The 16,740-nt window shown below is 40.7% G+C and overlaps 1 protein-coding gene across 1 annotated transcript; it reads right to left on the minus strand.

The window, feature by feature from the left end:
- Nucleotides 1-6,334: 6,334 nt before the first annotated feature.
- Nucleotides 6,335-15,624, minus strand: LOC132630446 (uncharacterized). The gene is made up of 3 exons (XM_060346013.1): nucleotides 15,250-15,624; nucleotides 6,795-6,936; nucleotides 6,335-6,705 (listed from the first exon to the last, which is right to left on the minus strand). The coding sequence occupies exons 1-3, from the start codon at nucleotides 15,622-15,624 to the stop codon at nucleotides 6,335-6,337; spliced, it is 888 nt and encodes a 295-aa protein (XP_060201996.1).
- Nucleotides 15,625-16,740: the final 1,116 nt, after the last annotated feature.

Consider the following 16,740-nt stretch of genomic DNA (forward strand, 5'->3'; position numbering starts at 1 on the left):
TAATATACATGACATATTCTCCCCCCCCCCCCCTTTTAGGGAGATCCTTATCCGTCAACGGTCCTCGAGTACCCTCATCTTTCTTTCCGACTCGGCGCATAACATATCGAAAACTTCTTACCGTAAATCTTTCTTTCACTTTGTGTCTATGTCATCATAAGACTTAATCATTCTTTTGCTCGCTTCACATCCCTTATCATAATCACTATTACTTTAGACCCACTATCGAAATCGGTTCTCGAGTCTCACATATTCCTCTTCCGCTCTGTATTATCACACTTTATTCTTTTTACGTGCCTATCTTCGAGTTCTTACCCAAATAGTCTCGTTCTTTACAGATAGTTTCGTTCGGGGGTTTCACTTACCCAGGTTCCCTTACCTTTCACCCTTTCTCTAACACTTTGATCTCTTTCTTTACCATCTACTCACTCACTTTCTTTTTCAAACATCACAGTATTAAGACTTTTTCTATCCTTGGCCCGTAGTGAAAATAGCGGCTCATCTTCTAACACTTGCACCATTTAATTTCTTACTACCACTCAGGTTTCGGTATCCTTTACTCGACTGAGGCCTTCTTTACCGTAGCGCCGGTCGTTGGGGAACACGTGTCCACTAATACAATCACAGGTGAGGCATCATACGCATTCATATGTATATATATAATTATTATCAACTAGCCCACAAAATACTTCAAAACGTCGTTCAAGCCTATCCTAATTCCAAAGCTGTAGCGTACTTTCTGTCTCTTCTCTAGTCTAGCCTGTCGCGTGCTAGGTGGTTCCTTATAATCTCCAACCATCCCGTATACTTCTAATTTCCCTTAGGCCATTCTAGCCTCTAGTTTGTCTCTTATACTTAAATTTGTGGAATTTCTTCATACTTCCCAGGGGGGTCACCCATCCTCCCACCTTAGCACGCTTAACCTCGAAGCCTTGGTGGAATTCGGTGCCTTAATGCTTATATAATCGCGTCCACCTTCTCATATGGCCTTTATTACATGATTTAAGGCCAGTTGAGGCGTTACAGATCCCGACACACTCTCGTAACACGTCCTTCTTCGTACAATTACCGTTTTACCCTTTTCAACCCTCAATATTCACTTTTTACTTTTATGTATAGTCATCTTCCGTCCTGGGTTCCCAGGGTCCCAACGGTAACAAACGTACCTTCATTGCCATTACTTATACATACACGGTTACCAACCTGTTCGGATTTCCACTCACCATTCGTACATAATAATTTACAATAACCGCTTGTCAACTTTCTCTAAATCCTTCAACAGATCTGTTTTTTCTTATACTATTCTTTCCTTTCAAAATCTATACACAGCAAATATCAATAGTACCTCACAGAACATACGGCTATGTATCACATTCCTGCCATTCAGGGCTTCCAATTCCGAATAACAGAATGAGTATATCAAAACTTACCTTTGTAGCTTCATGTATCATTTCTCATCTCCTTCCGTCGTATGTAAGGCTTACATATGGAATTTCATTTCTTATGACTTGGCTCTATCGCACGATCTATGGCTGAAAGAAGGTCAACAATCCCTAGATGCCCCGTAGCCTCCTGTTTATAAATGTGGCGCGCTTCACACCATAAACAGGACTCTACTGGACACGACTTTGCAGACAACCCCTAGGACAGACGTGCTCTGATACCACTTTGTCACACCCTAACCTTACTAGGGTGTGATGGGCACCCGACCCCATATCCGGAGCCGAGCGAACCCACAGACTCTTATTACAAACATAATCCTTTCGAAACTTTAAATCAAATACAGAGGAAATTCATAGTAAATGCTTTCAAATCAAACAATTTTGTAATCATATATGTAACTCATATCATAACACAAATGACACATCGGCTGATGGAGCCGCTTACAGAACTGACAACCAATACCCACAACACTGTCTGCAAAGTCTCTAACATATATCAGACATCACAGCACACATACTCTGACTCGGCAGCACTCCAGGAGCAAATGGAGTTTGCCCACTTCGCTGGAACATCTTCTGTAATGACTTCTACTCATCTGGGTGTACCTGCGCGGCATGAAACGCAGCCCCCGAAAAAGAGGGGGTCAGTACGGAGTATATACTGAGTATGTAAGGCATGAATACAGAAAACAGAACCATAACTGAAACAGACAGTACAAAAAAATTGAGTTCGTTAGCCAGAATACCAAAATGCTTACTTTCCGGACATAAGTCATATATACTGACGTCACCTGTCAGAAAGAATACAGAGAGCACAGAATACCCAAGATGCTTACTTTCCTAACACAGATGATATCATATATCAGAAGGGACACACGACGTACAGACTGCCAAAACGCTTACTTTCCAAACACAGATCATGCATGTCAGTATTACATATCATATGTGCATATAACGTGTCCCGGCCCTTTAATGAGGGACTCGGTGGATCATATAGCATGTGTGCACATAACGTGTCCTGGCCTTTTACGAGGGACTCGGAAGAATAGATCATGCATGTCAGAATCATATATCATATATCCATGTAACGTGTCCCGGCCCTTTAGTGAGGGACTCGGTAGATCATATATCATGTATGCATAACGTGTCTCAGCCCTCTATTGAGGGACTCGGTAGGTACATATAACGTGTCCCGGCCCTCCCTTGCGGGTCTCGGTGAATAAATCATCATATGCCATCCTGGCCACCATCCCCATATCATCATAACATCAAATACATATAGCGTGTCCCGGCCCGCAAGTGAGAGGGACTCGGTGAACAATGCAGTGGAATACGCACGAGAACATGTCCTGGCCCGGGCTCAGTGAATAGACATATCAAACTTGAACGAACAGAGTAGTGCGAAACCATATGCACACAAATCAGGGCTCGATAGATACATATACTTACTGTCATCAGAAGGCTCCGAAACGAATCTCGGATCAATCTGACGTAGTATGAGAAAGTTACGAACGTTTGAAGTACAGAACGTTCTATAAGTGTCTCAGAAGCCATTCTTGAGAAATCGAAGCAACAATCATGTCAAGTAACTTTTGGATATCATATAGATCAGATCAATACAACTTTTGAAATCACATGTACGTATCATAATATATCAAAGACTCGCTGGAATCATCAAACGTGCCATCATACTTACAGAATCCTTTTAGAAACATATTCCATGAAAGTTGGAGACATTAAATCTTACAGAACTCTTTTAGAAACACAATTGTTTATACTTATCTCGTTACTGAATCATATCATAGGCTCGATCATGTCAGACATACTTATATCAGAAGTGACTCAGAATCGTAGGCAGACTCAAAAACATATTAAACAGAACTTCAGAAACAAATCTCTTTCGAATATCATATGGACCAAATCAAATATAACTTTTAGGATCATATGTACATACCAAAGTATATTAAAGACTCAATGGAATAGTTAAACGTACTATCGTTTGGAAATCAAAATGTTAATCATACCAATTGTCTTTCGAATGCCATTTAGAACATATCAAATAATGCTTTGGACATTTACGCATACAGAACTTTTTAGGGACAAAACTCAGAATCCAAGAGTAGAATTTCCCCAAGGTACATATCGTATCATACCTTATGTTGCTCTAAGACATGCCAAGAAAGAAAGGGTAAGCCTTACATACCTGTGCCACGACCAACTAGTTATGCTTATTTGTCCAAACTTGCTAATCTACATACAAAAGAATTTACATAATCATTAAATCCATTATTATTCACTTGTCTCAACTTCTCAAATAAATCCACTTATATTCTGCCAAAATTTCGGCAGCATCTCCCCTGTAAATAGACCATCCCCGAGAATTTAACTCGGCTAATTTATCAACAACAAACCCGAGAATGGAACTCGGCCACATTATCAACGACAATACCAACAATTATATTTAATTCCATTCAATTCAATTCAATTCAATTCAATTCAACAACCCCGACCTTACAATCTTCCAACCACATCCCTTACCTCTAAATCCATGAATAACATTCACAAACCACACATTACAATTTCATTCATACAAATATAAGAACCATACTATTATTACACTAACTCATCCAATAATCACAAACGATTTCCATTTCTCTTTAAACCACTAAATCTTCATTTAACATCATAAAATCTATTACAACAACCATTAGAATACTAAGTAAAATTAGTTCATCATAGTTACACAACCCTACCCGAAATCTCACAACACCACCCAAGACAACAACGCACATTTTCTTCTTCCAAATTCATGAACTCCATCAACAATCTACATTAACCACTTCATCCATAAAACATAAGAATTTGTGCTAGTGTCACATTAGCTTCCATAACAATATCACAACAATTACAACTTCATTTCAAGACATTAAATCCTAACTTTTATTATGGAATTCACAACAACAACAATCAAGTTACTAAATAAAAACAATTCACCATTCATACACAACACATGTTCGGCCAACACCCACACACACAGCCACCACCTAGCTTTCATTTTCTTCATGATTTCCATTCATTTCTACATACTACAACACACACAAACCTTCCATAACATATAAAAGAAGATTGAATCTTACCATTTTCCCTTAACTTCACCACTTGTCTAGGGCTTCTTCTTGCAAGAATGAATGATTTTCTTGCTCCAACAACTATCCCATGTTAGAGAGGACGTTTCAATTAGTAGAAAAGCTAGAAGAAACAATTTTTCTTGGTTCATTTTCCATGGCTCCATTTTTGGGAGCCATGGCCGAACCCCTTGTTTCTCTCTCCCTCTTTTTTTTTTCCAAGTCTTCCTTATGTTGGAAGATGATTGAGCTTATATATATATATATACTTAGTTGTTGCCAACCACAAATGGACACATGTCCTCTTCTTGAACTTTCTTAAATTTTAATAAAGATGACTTATTTTGTCACCATTTTCCATTCTTTTCTTTTCCTTTTCTTCACATGGCCAATATGGCCCTTTTGGAACTTTCATGAACCTCTTTGGTGAAATTCCCGTTTTGCCCGTCGACTTTCCTCAATATTACCATTTTGTCCCTAGCCTTCCACATTATTTCCATGACCCCATTTGTGAATTTCCATTTGTACCCCTAGTCTTTCACAATATTCTATACCAACCATATTCACAAATAATATTCACCAACAACTTGTACATTAAAATAGTCTTGGAAAATAGTCTTGCCGCTAATTTTTTGCAAGTACCTCGAATTTTCCGAACGTACAAAATGCGGGCTATAACAGTTTGATTCAAGAATTTCAACGTAATAAACATGGGTTATTGATTACTAAGCTTAGACACATAACAATCTATCATAAACAACAACAATTTCATCATTAAACATCATCTAATAATCAATTTCGTTTTTAACCCTTCTTCACTCAAAATCCTTGAAAACTCTCTTTGATTCTAATTATTACAAGGTTAGAATCATGTTTAGAAGATCATACTAGGAAGATATGAGGTTAAAACACTTACTCTAGGAAGAAAATGGCCTATTAGAGCTCCAAGTCGCCTCCAAAAGTGCTCTCAACGAGTTTAGGGGTTATGAGAATGTCTAAGGGTGTAATGAAATAAAAGCTCTCTGATACAATGGTACCACCCCAGCGGTCGCGACATCGCTTCAGCAGTACAGTTCCAACGGCCCATCACCGCTCCAGTGATCCAGTCATGACATACACTTCGCCGCTCCAGCGGCACCATCACTGCCCCAGAGGTGCTGTTGTAGCGGTACTGGTCCCGCTACAGTGGACACTAGCAAATCAGACACCATAAACAGTTTTCTGGTTTCGCCAATTTAATCTCGAAACTCGACTATCATACAGAACCCAAATTTCCCAAACAAAATATGCAGATATACATAAAATCGCGCTATGAACTCACCCGCCGTCTCGAATTTTCCAAATAAGGTCCCGTTGACCAAGTCAATTCCCAAACTCAAATAAACAACTTCCAACCAAAGTCCTGATGAATCCAAATACATTGGGCACAGAACCAGTCCCATCAACACATTCTAAATGATCCTATGAACCTCTCAGAATCAATCAAAATTCGAAAAGGGTTCGTTTACTCAAAAGTCAACACTCGGTCAAAGGTCCTTACTCAAAGTCAAGGTTTCTCACAAAACACAGGGGAATACTACTAAGGCATGAGAAATGGGTCATGACAGGGAAAATCACGCTAACAACCATACGGGTTGTTACATTAGTTACCAATTAAAACAACGCTCGTCCTCGACCGACGGGGAAAGAAACGGGGGAAAGGTACCTGACTGGGAAAATAACTGAGGATAACGCACACGCATATCGGAATCCGTCTCCCAAGTGGAACTACTGAACCTTGACCGATGGAATCTCCTTAGATCTCAACTTTCTAACCTGCCTATCCAAAATGGCAACTGGGCCCTCCTCGAAAGTCAAATCATCACCAAGCAAGACTAAATTCCTGTGAACAACGTAAGAACCGTCAGAATAATACCTTTTCAACATGGACACATGGAAGAGCGGATGAACACCTGACATACCCGGTGGCAATGCTAACTCATAAGTAACCTCACCAACCCTACGAAGCACCTCAAAAGGATCCAAATACCTCAGACTCAACTTGCCTGTTTTCCCAAACCTCATCACACCCTTCATGGGTAATATCCTCAACAAAACCTGCTCTCTCTCCATGAACTCAAGATCCCGAACCTTTCGGTCTGCATATATCTTTTTGTGACTCTAAGCGGCTAAAAGCTTTTCCTGAATAAGCGTCACCCTATTTAACGAATCTCGAACAAATCAGTACCCCAAGGGCGAACCTCGAAAGTGTCAAACCAACCAATCGGAGAACAACATCCCTTAACACACAAAGCCTCAAATGGCGCCATATCAATACTGCAGTGAAAATTGTTGTTGTATGCAAACTTGGCTAAAGGAAAGAACTGATCCTACAGACCACCAAAGTCAATCACACAAGCATGCAACATGTCTTCGAACACCTGAATGGTCCACTCAGGCTGGCTATCAGTCTGAGGATGGAAAGTTGTACTCAAATCTAAACGAGTCCCAACTCCTTATGCAAAGTCTTTCAGAAATGAGAAGTAAACACTAGCCCACAGTAAAAAATGATAGAAATAGGAACACCATGCAAACGAACCACATCCTTGATATAAACCCTAGCCAACTTATCCGCCTTATAATTAATCTGAACAGGAATAAAATGTGCGGATTTAGTTGGCCTATCAACAATCACCCAAATGGAGTCAAATCTACTGGAGGTCCGCGGAAGACCCACAATGAAATCCATAGCAATGCGCTCTCACTTTAACTTGGGAATGAGCATCCTGTAAAGTACTTAACCAGGCCTCTGGTGCTCGTACTTAACCTGCTAACAATTCCCACAATGCAACACAAAATCTACAATATCTCTCTTCATCCTGGCTCGCCAATAGTGCTGTCGCAAATCTCGGTACATCTTCGTGGCACCCGAATGAATGAAGTACCGTAAACAATGAGATTCACGAAGAATCAACTGAATCAAATCACCAATACGAGAAACGTAAACGCGTCCCTTGATCCTCAAAACACCATCAATATCAATCATGGCCTACTTGGCCTCACCTCTCAATACGAAGTCATGAATACGTCGTAACTTAGGATCCTCAAACTGACGAGCACGAACCTGTTCCAACAAAGAAGACCTCGCCTCCACACAAGCCAAAGTCCTATCAGGATCAGATATATCAAGACGAACAAAACTGTTGGCTCGAGTCTAAACCTTTCTAGCTAATGGACACTTAACAGATACCAATTAGGCCAAACTACCCATACTCACGGTCTTGCGCATCAGCAATGACATTAGCTTTACCCGGATGGTAAAGAATCGTAATGTCATAATCCTTAAGCAACTCCATCCAACGGCACTACCTAAGGTTCAAATCCCTCTGAGTAAACACATGCTGAAGACTCATATGGTCGGTAAAGACCTTACAATGTTCACCATACAAATAATGACGCCACATCTTCAAAGTAAAGACCACGATAAGCAACTCTAAATCATGGGTAAGGTAATTCTTCTCATGGATCTTCAACTGGCGTGAAGCATAAGCAATTACCTTACCCTCCGGCATCAAAACTGCGCAAAAACCTTAACGACTCGCATCACAATATACAGTAAAGCCCTTACCCTTCTCGGGTAATGCTAAGATACGAGCGGAAGTCAATAGGGTCTTGAGCTTTCGAAAGCTCTCCTCGCAAGCATCGGACCATTGGAAGGGAACTTCCTTCTAAGTCAACCGATTCAATGCAGAAGCAATAGAATCGAAATCCTTCACATACTGACGATAATAGATAGCCAAGCCTACAAAACTACGTTATTCAGTCACAGTCGTCGGTCGGACCCAATTTCTAATAGTCTCAATCTTCTGGGGGTCCACACAAATACCATCCTTGGACACCACATGGCCCAAGAATCCCACTGAACCCAACCAGAACTCACACTTAGAGAACTTCGCGAACAAGCTCTTCTCCCTCAACAAACCCAACACAACCCTTAAATGTTGTACATACTCCTCTATACTCTTGGCGAACAAGCTCTTCTCCCTCAACAAACCCAACACAACCCTCAAATGCTACACATACTTCTCTTTACTCTTGGAATACACCAAGATATCATCAATTAACACGATAACAAAGGAATCGAGATATGGCTTAAAGATGTCGTTCATCAAAGTCATGAAAACAACTGGGGCATTAGTCAGCCCAAATGACATCCACAAGAACTCATAGTGCCCATATCTCGTCCTAAAAGTAGTCTTCGGGACATTCTCTGCCTGAATCTTCAGCTGATAATAGCCTGACCTCAAATCAATCTTTAAAAACAAAGACGCACCCTGAAACTGGTCAAACAAATCATCAATACGAGGGATAGGGTACTTGTTTCGAATGGTACCTTGTTCAACTACCTATAATCTATACACATCCTCATAGAACCATCTTTCTTCTTCACAAATAACACAGAAGCAACCCACGGAGATACACTAGGTCTAATAAACCCCTTACTCAACAAATCCTGGAGTTGATCCTTCAACTCCCTCAACTTAGCAGGAGCCATTCTATAAGGAGGAACAGAAATAGGACTAGTACCAGGCTCCAAATTAATATGAAAGTCAATATTACGGTCTGGAGGCATACCAGGCAAATCAGACGAAAATACATCGGTGAACTCACTCACCACAGGAACGGAGTCAAGCGAAGGGGAATCAACACTAGTATCACGCACATAAGCCATATATGCTAAACACCCCTTACCTACCAAACACCTTGCATGGAGGTAAGATATGATCTTCCTCGGAGCGGGTCCAGGAATACCCCTCTACTCAAGTCTAGGAATCCCATCCATCGCCAAGGTAATCATCTTGGCATGACAATCCAAGATGATCGAAATATAACTAAGTCATACCAAGGATAATATCAAAGTCGACCATATCTAAATTTATCAAATCAACGCAAGTATCATACACTATAAATGTAACACGACAAGACTGAAAGACTTTATCAACAACCACAGAATATCCCACTAGAGTAGATACATGAACGGCCCTATCAAGTCTATCACACACAAGATCTCAACCAACACAGTGATATGCAAACACATATGAATAAGTAGACCCGAGATCAAAAAATACAGAAGCAAACTAACCCCGAACAGAAATAGCACCTGTAAACTGGGGATCAAATGTGTAGCATTAATGAAGCGTTGGGCTCTCTCCTCCTCATTGGGGATCAAATATGTAGCATACCGAGACAAGAACAAGAATCTAGACTCATACTCTGTGATAGACAAACCACGCTGCTGAAGATGCAGGAACTCATCCCTGCAAGCCAATCTCATCGTTCGAGGCACATACTTCTCAAGAAATAACTTTAGAATTGTGCCCAAGACAATAAGGGCATATCCAAAGGTCTACTGAGCGAGTAATATCTCCACCAGTTTCGTGTATCACCGCGAAACAATAAGGTCACATAATCCACACCGTGGGTCTCAAAAATCCCCCTCTTGCATAGCCGCTCATGCATATCCACAATGAACTCGTACGCATCCTCTGATCTATTCCCTGAAAAATTGGGTGGTTTCATCTTCAGGAACCGACCCACAAGTTCCTGATCTGACCCTGTTTGAGGCTAAATAGCCAACGGTCGAGGCCCTATCTCCAATGCAGGTATAGCATCTATGTGCAGCACTATAACAGCTACTTGTGCACGTCTGCCCTTGCTCGGGAGTGCGAAGTCCTATCCTGGTCTGAGAAGTGGCCTCAGCAACAGCATACTAGCTATCTAGATGAATCAACAAGCGAGACATGACCTCTTGGAATACTGGGTCAGCTAAGGTCTCAGTATTAAACTGTGGTAGTCCCGCACTCACCCCGGTATTTTGCTCAATAGTAGGCCAAACTGTTACACCTCGAAAATTTTCCCGTGAACGTACAACGAATAGACTAGCGAAGGATACGGGTATATGGTGCTTTAATGAGAAGGGAATGACGTTTGATGACCCTAAGTAAGATTTCAAAGGCAATGGGAACAAGAGATAGGTTATGCTCCACAATGACTAATTATAGGTTTTGAAGACTTGAAAGTTACAGATTTGCACTTTGGCCCAGTTGGTCATAAAATGAAATACAGACCGTAAAGTAGTATACGGCCCGTAAACCACCATGTCATATTCCAACTCACAAAACTTCAAATTTCTGTCAAATGTTCAAATGGTTAAATACGACTTGGAATACGGATCGTAAATTGAAATACGGCCCGTAAACCGTGATCGTAAATCACCATGATTCCCACTATACCTTTCTGGTTTTGATATGCTTAAATACGACCACGATATACGGCCCGTAAACTGGAATACTGACCGTAAACTGGGTTTACGACCACTGTACACTTCAGTCACTGTTCATTCCGGATTAGATTTTAAGTCATTAAAAGGAGACCTAACCTCATTTAATTCATTTCAACTCCACGATATTTCTCTCTAGAATACTCTCTACCCTTCAACTACAAGAATTCAAAGGAAATTAGTGATCAACTACATAAAACCCACGAAATCCAGTGTAAGAATCACACTAAAGTTCATCTTTCTCAAGAAAACCCAAAAGAAGTGAAGTAGGGTTTTGGTGCTAAAGGAATAATTCCATTCAAGGCTTGTTCAACAATCATCTAAGGTAAGTTTCATGACTAAACCATATTGTTTAAGGTATTGGAAGGTTAAGATACTTGAATGGTAGAAAGACATAGGAAATGGGTCATTAATGAGTGAATAGTGTCATGGTTGGATGGTAGTTGGGTTGAACCATGAATGTTGGTGTGTTGTGATTATGAATGCGTTATAAATGACATTTAGACCATGAAATAAGTATTATATACGAGGAAACGCGATAATGAGCCATAACCATATATGTGGGGAAATTGAAGGGAAATGGTGAGTGGTGGTAAATGTATATAAATGACGATTGTTGGTTGCCATATTGTGAATGTTGTTGTAAGCGTTTGGGAGTTGATATAGAATAAGGAAAAAGTAGTGTAAACAAAGGAAGTGTCACCCCATTTTCCCTAGAATAGTAACGTGTTCTTATAGTCGATTAACTAATGTTAGTGCGAATTCTCTCTTGAAGGTAGAGACGCGATATCGAAGGAGCACAAGCGAACGATTGTTTAGTTAAACGTCAAAGGTATGTGAGGCTAGTGATACGCTCAAATTACACCTTTTAATGGCATAACGCGGACGTTGTCAAATATAATAACCCAACAAGGTTGGGGTCGAATCCCACAGAGAACAATATATAGGAAATTTAAGCAGATTAGGAATTATCACTAACAATAGCTAGACCGAACGCATCAATGGTGGTTTTTGACAAGGTTTTGACAAAATACGGAAATATAAATTCTAATCTAAAAAGCAAATAAATTGATCAATGGCAACAAGAATGGAATAAAGGAAACTACTTCTCAGATAACGATCCAACATATTTCACGAATTATAAATAATAGCAAGTTTATGTTATTTAGCCTCGGATAATGACTCTAAATTAACTTCTCCCGAAGATTAACTAGACTACCCAATTGAAGATCCCTCAAGCAATTAGGAGCATTAAGAACACCCGAATATGGCTACAAGTGGTATCGCCTATTCCTAGGTCAATTTCTATTAGATGAGGGTTAACGCCCCAAATTCATGTTAATTATTCTATCCCAATCCCGTTTTTCCTCTTCCGAGTTTCAAACAAAATAAATGGGTGAGTCCTAGGGTTAGCTATTCCCTTGAGAAACGTTGAAGAACAAGAAAAATTAAAATAACAAGAACTTACTTGAATATAAATAATGTCGATGAATAAATAAGCACAACAAGAGTATCAATCTTAATCGTCACCAAGAAATTCCCATCAACAAGGATTAAATAAAAGAAAGAATATTTATGTAGGAACCCTAGCCTCCAAACTTGTGTTTTATGCCAAAGATGATTTTACAATACCCTCAGTTGGGTTGTTAAAAGAACTGGAATAGAAAAAATCGTCAAAATCCAGGTTCTGTTCGGACTGGGGCGAAATTCCTTCAGCGCGAACGCGCCATATGGATGCGCGAACGCGTCACGATGACGTCAGCATCCCTCTGTTACTTCAGCGTGAACGCGTTAGCAAGTGGCGCGAACGCGTAGGGTCACTCACGCGCGGGGGCGCGGACGCGTGACCTTACTGCGCGAACGCGCAGAGCATTTTTTTCCAAAATTTTCCAGAATCTCCAGTTGCGTTCAGTGATCACTCTTTTTCGCTTGTTTTTTCACACTTAGGTTCTAGGGACCTCGTATTACATGAAACATAATAAAAACCACGTAAAATCACATAGACTTGCTTAAAAACAAGTAAAACTTATAGCCAAAAAGCGTCGATTGTGGCGTAAAATCACACCACATCAACACCCCCAACTTAAAGTATTTGCTTGTCCTCAAGCAAGCCATACAAAACAACGACTCAATCTAACACCTAGATATCATAGAATAACAATGTCTACATTGGTTTTGACTCTGAACTACCGGCATGCATGTTTTCCTTTAAACGACCACCCCACTTTCTACTTTAGAGCAATATGCACAACTCAAGAATGCCATGACTAACAATGAAGCTTCAATGCATGACATTACATTATCGAGCATATTATGATGCACACAAATGCTACTTTAGGCGGACACTTTCTTTTGCTCAATTCTTATCCTTATGCCCTCACATAGACCAAAGAATGTCCCAACACATATACACAACAAGAATGGGACGAAGACGAAAGAGAAGAGAAAAACACTCAAACTCACAAAGAGATTCATATCTACACATGCAAATACCATAAGCTTACCCTAATTTTCTATGTTTTCATCCTAGGCTCGTTCGGTTGTGATCACATTAGGACTTGTTTTGGCTTGTAATGTAGGCTTAGGGACGGGTAGGATACTTTTTGGGTATTAGTAACTCACCCTCCTTGACACTACAACATCTCTTTACCTTGATTCACCTCTTTTCTTTCACGTTTCCGACCTCGATGTGGTTTTATTCCTATCCAACTAGCAATTCTTTTTGAGTTTCAATTTTCTGTTTTTTTTTTTTAATATAGTATCAACTACCACATCGACTCTCTACTAGCAAATTTCGCCACCCCCAACCTTTGTTCTCAACATCTACTTCACATTTACTTTACCCCCAACTTAGGCGTTTTGCCTCGTCTATCTAGTAGCATCAAGGAGGAAACGGGTGCGAAAATGGATAATTTTCACAATGGGTGAGGTTTCATTCGGCTAGCCAAGAAAAAGGTCAAAAAGGCTCAAAAAGGGAAAACTAGTGATATTTTCAGCTTTTGGTGAGGCTTATTTAGGCAAAGTGACTTATTAACACAAAGAAAGCCTAAGATCATTTCACAACCAAACTACTTTCGGATTTCAAACAAGACCAACCAGGCAAGTTCTAGATTATACATGCGTAAACAGAATAAAACTAACAACTCACACACACATCGGCATAAGGACAATCATTTTTACACTTGTGACCTCCTAAATAGTTATTCATCACACACCATACCCCAATAATCACAATGTCATATAAAGAATCAATCATGTCAGACAATAACTGTTCTAAGTATGCATTTTTCAAAATTTCTGAGGGGTCCAAAATTTTCAACAAATCACAACACATGCCATCAGTTACAAGGTAACACCAAATAAGTCAAAACTACTCTATTCAATCTAAGTAACATCCTAAACATGCCAGTTTCAACAAAAAATATAAAACCCCTCAGGAAAAGAACTCTGGCAAAGAAAAGCCGAGGGGGGTCCTAAACACATATGTACAATACAACAATACCAGATAGCCACCCCCAACGAAAAATTTGCAGTGTCCTCACTGCATCACATAAGCATACAAAAGAAAAATCTTAGGCATACCTGATAGCACTGAGTGCTATAGTCATCTCTGCTCACCCTCAGAGCTGGAGCTGCTGGGCTCTGGCAGGACAAAATCTTCCTCATTTTCCTCCTCCTCATTCTGTGCCCCGCATACATTCCTCAGAATACTCATCATCTTGTTCAGAAACTTGCTTTGCTTTTTGGCGTGCTCTCTTGCCTTTTTCTGCCTCCTCTCCATCTTACCCTGCTTTTCCTTTATATTTTTTAGCTCTTCCACTACACCTGCTAATGTCGGACCACCAGATCCAGAAGGGGCTGTAGATGTGCCCTCTCCAGATGGGCCCGAAGGGAGACTAGCCACTAGCTGCTGAATCCGAGTGTCCACCCCATGGATCTGGGTGGAGATATACTGAAAAGGCCTGGCGGCTTCTTGCAGTGGTGTCCAGAGTGGTATAGCCGTGGGAGGAGCAGGTGCTCCACCAGCCGAATCTGATGCAGTAGAGGTGAACTGCCCAAATAACGGGGCTGATACATCAATCTTCATTTTCTTCTGCACATTCCCGGGCCCTCTTTTCTTTAATGGATGAATCGGTCTGCCGGGCCCCTTTTCTTTGTCACCTGGCCTCGTGGGTACCCCATCAGTGGTGCACAAATAGGTGATCAACGATGGGAAGAATAGACTCTTAGTCCTTTCTAGCACCACCTCCCGTATTTCTTGCATAATGAGCCTCCCCACATCAACAGGCAATCCTTCCATCACAGCACAAATTAATTTAGCCCTCTCAAGGGGCACCTCTGAATCATGTTTAGAAGGCAGCACCTTGGATGTCACAATATCTAGCCAAGTTTTCGCCTCAGCAGTGAACTCCGTGGAGTCAATCTTTCTTTGCATTGTGGTCAACCACTTCGGTTGCTCCCCACCGTGAAGGTGGGTCACAAACCATTGTTGTCGTATTTGTTCGTACCGCTGTGCCATCTCACTATTGTCACCATCCTGTAGATTGTAGTAGGCATTGATTCGAGAAGCATTGCACAGGACATCTACGCCTCTGACTTTGACAATCGCCCTATCTGTAATGTCTGCCTCTGCAGCATTCGCATAGAATTCACGCACAAGGGTATAATTTGCCTTGATTGGTGCCTCCGCAAAGCGTATCCATCTGCTTGTTACCAACCTTTCATAGAACTCGGGCATCTTGTCTTACAAATTTTCTGTTACAATGCCCCTCTCTTCGATGAAGCTCTTTCCCAGCAGTCTATCATACAGCTTCGAACATTTTGCTGACTGAAAGGTGGTACTATCATAGTATTCAATCATGGGCACTTGGGCAACATTGGATGTTGAAGCCATTTTTCAAGCTTAAGTACCTACAAAATGAACACACATGTCGAACACACATATGAATACCTAAAACAATATATAATGAGGCAATTAAGCCAAAGGAATTGGTCGCAAAAGTTTCGAGCAGCTCTGTACGAGCATTCTGTTTGCGCACTGCCCGATTTCCTTCAGCGCGTTCGCGTAACACAGTGGTGAGTTCGCGCTATTTCGCCTTTTCATTTCTGCGCGTTCGCGTAGGGTATTGGCGCGATCGCGCTGAGTCGGCAGTTCAGATTTTTCAGGATGCATTTTCACAAACAGGTTATGGGCGTGGTTTTTGGGAACTTCAATTTAATCATTCTCAACATGTATTTTGCCCTGCTTTAGCACACAACAACACCCAACTCTCAACTCACATCACTCAACAACTAACAACAATTTATATGACAGGAAATTCAACAATTTCATCAATTTTTTATGCTCAAACAAGTGAAAGTTAAAATTTACTTTCACAATTTCTAACACAAAGAGATGATAAAAACAACCCTACGAACAAGAGAACGAGAGAATCACATACCTTGTGGTTGCAAGTTGAAGAATTCTTCTTAAGATTTGAATCGGAGTGTTGAGAGAAAGGTGAGAGAAAAGGGGAGGGGAATGGGGTTATACCCTTTTAATTCTGTTTTGTAACCGTGGAAGATGTGGGAACTCACCGTTTGGCTCGTTCGCGCTGAGCAATTTTCGTGTTCATTTATTTTGTTCAGCGCGATTGCGCCAAATGATACGCGTTCGCGCAGAGGTAAATAGAACCCCATTTTTCCAGATCGCGTTTTTTTTTTAAATAAGCAAAAATAATAAAATAACTATTCTAAAAATGTATAAATGATGGGTTGCCTCCCACCAAGCGCCTGATTTAATGTCGCGGCACGACGTTTACCAATTTTACCGCTTTTCTCGCCATTTGGAGCTTATGAATTGGGCACCCAACTT

This window comes from Lycium barbarum, chromosome 3 (genome assembly GCF_019175385.1).
Source record: "Lycium barbarum isolate Lr01 chromosome 3, ASM1917538v2, whole genome shotgun sequence".
Lineage (NCBI taxonomy): Eukaryota > Viridiplantae > Streptophyta > Magnoliopsida > Solanales > Solanaceae > Lycium > Lycium barbarum.

Excerpts from the sequence above, each read along its gene's own strand:
- LOC132630446 (XM_060346013.1), bottom strand. The coding sequence starts at position 15,624 with ATGCCCGAGTTCTATGAAAGGTTGGTAACAAGCAGATGGATACGCTTT. Across the intron at positions 6,937-15,249 it reads TAGATATTGTGACATCCAAG|GATCAGTTCTTTCCTTTAGC; the intron begins GTGCTGCCTTCT and ends GGTGGTCTGTAG. Across the intron at positions 6,706-6,794 it reads TTTCGAGGTTCGCCCTTGGG|ACCGAAAGGTTCGGGATCTT; the intron begins GTACTGATTTGT and ends AGATATATGCAG.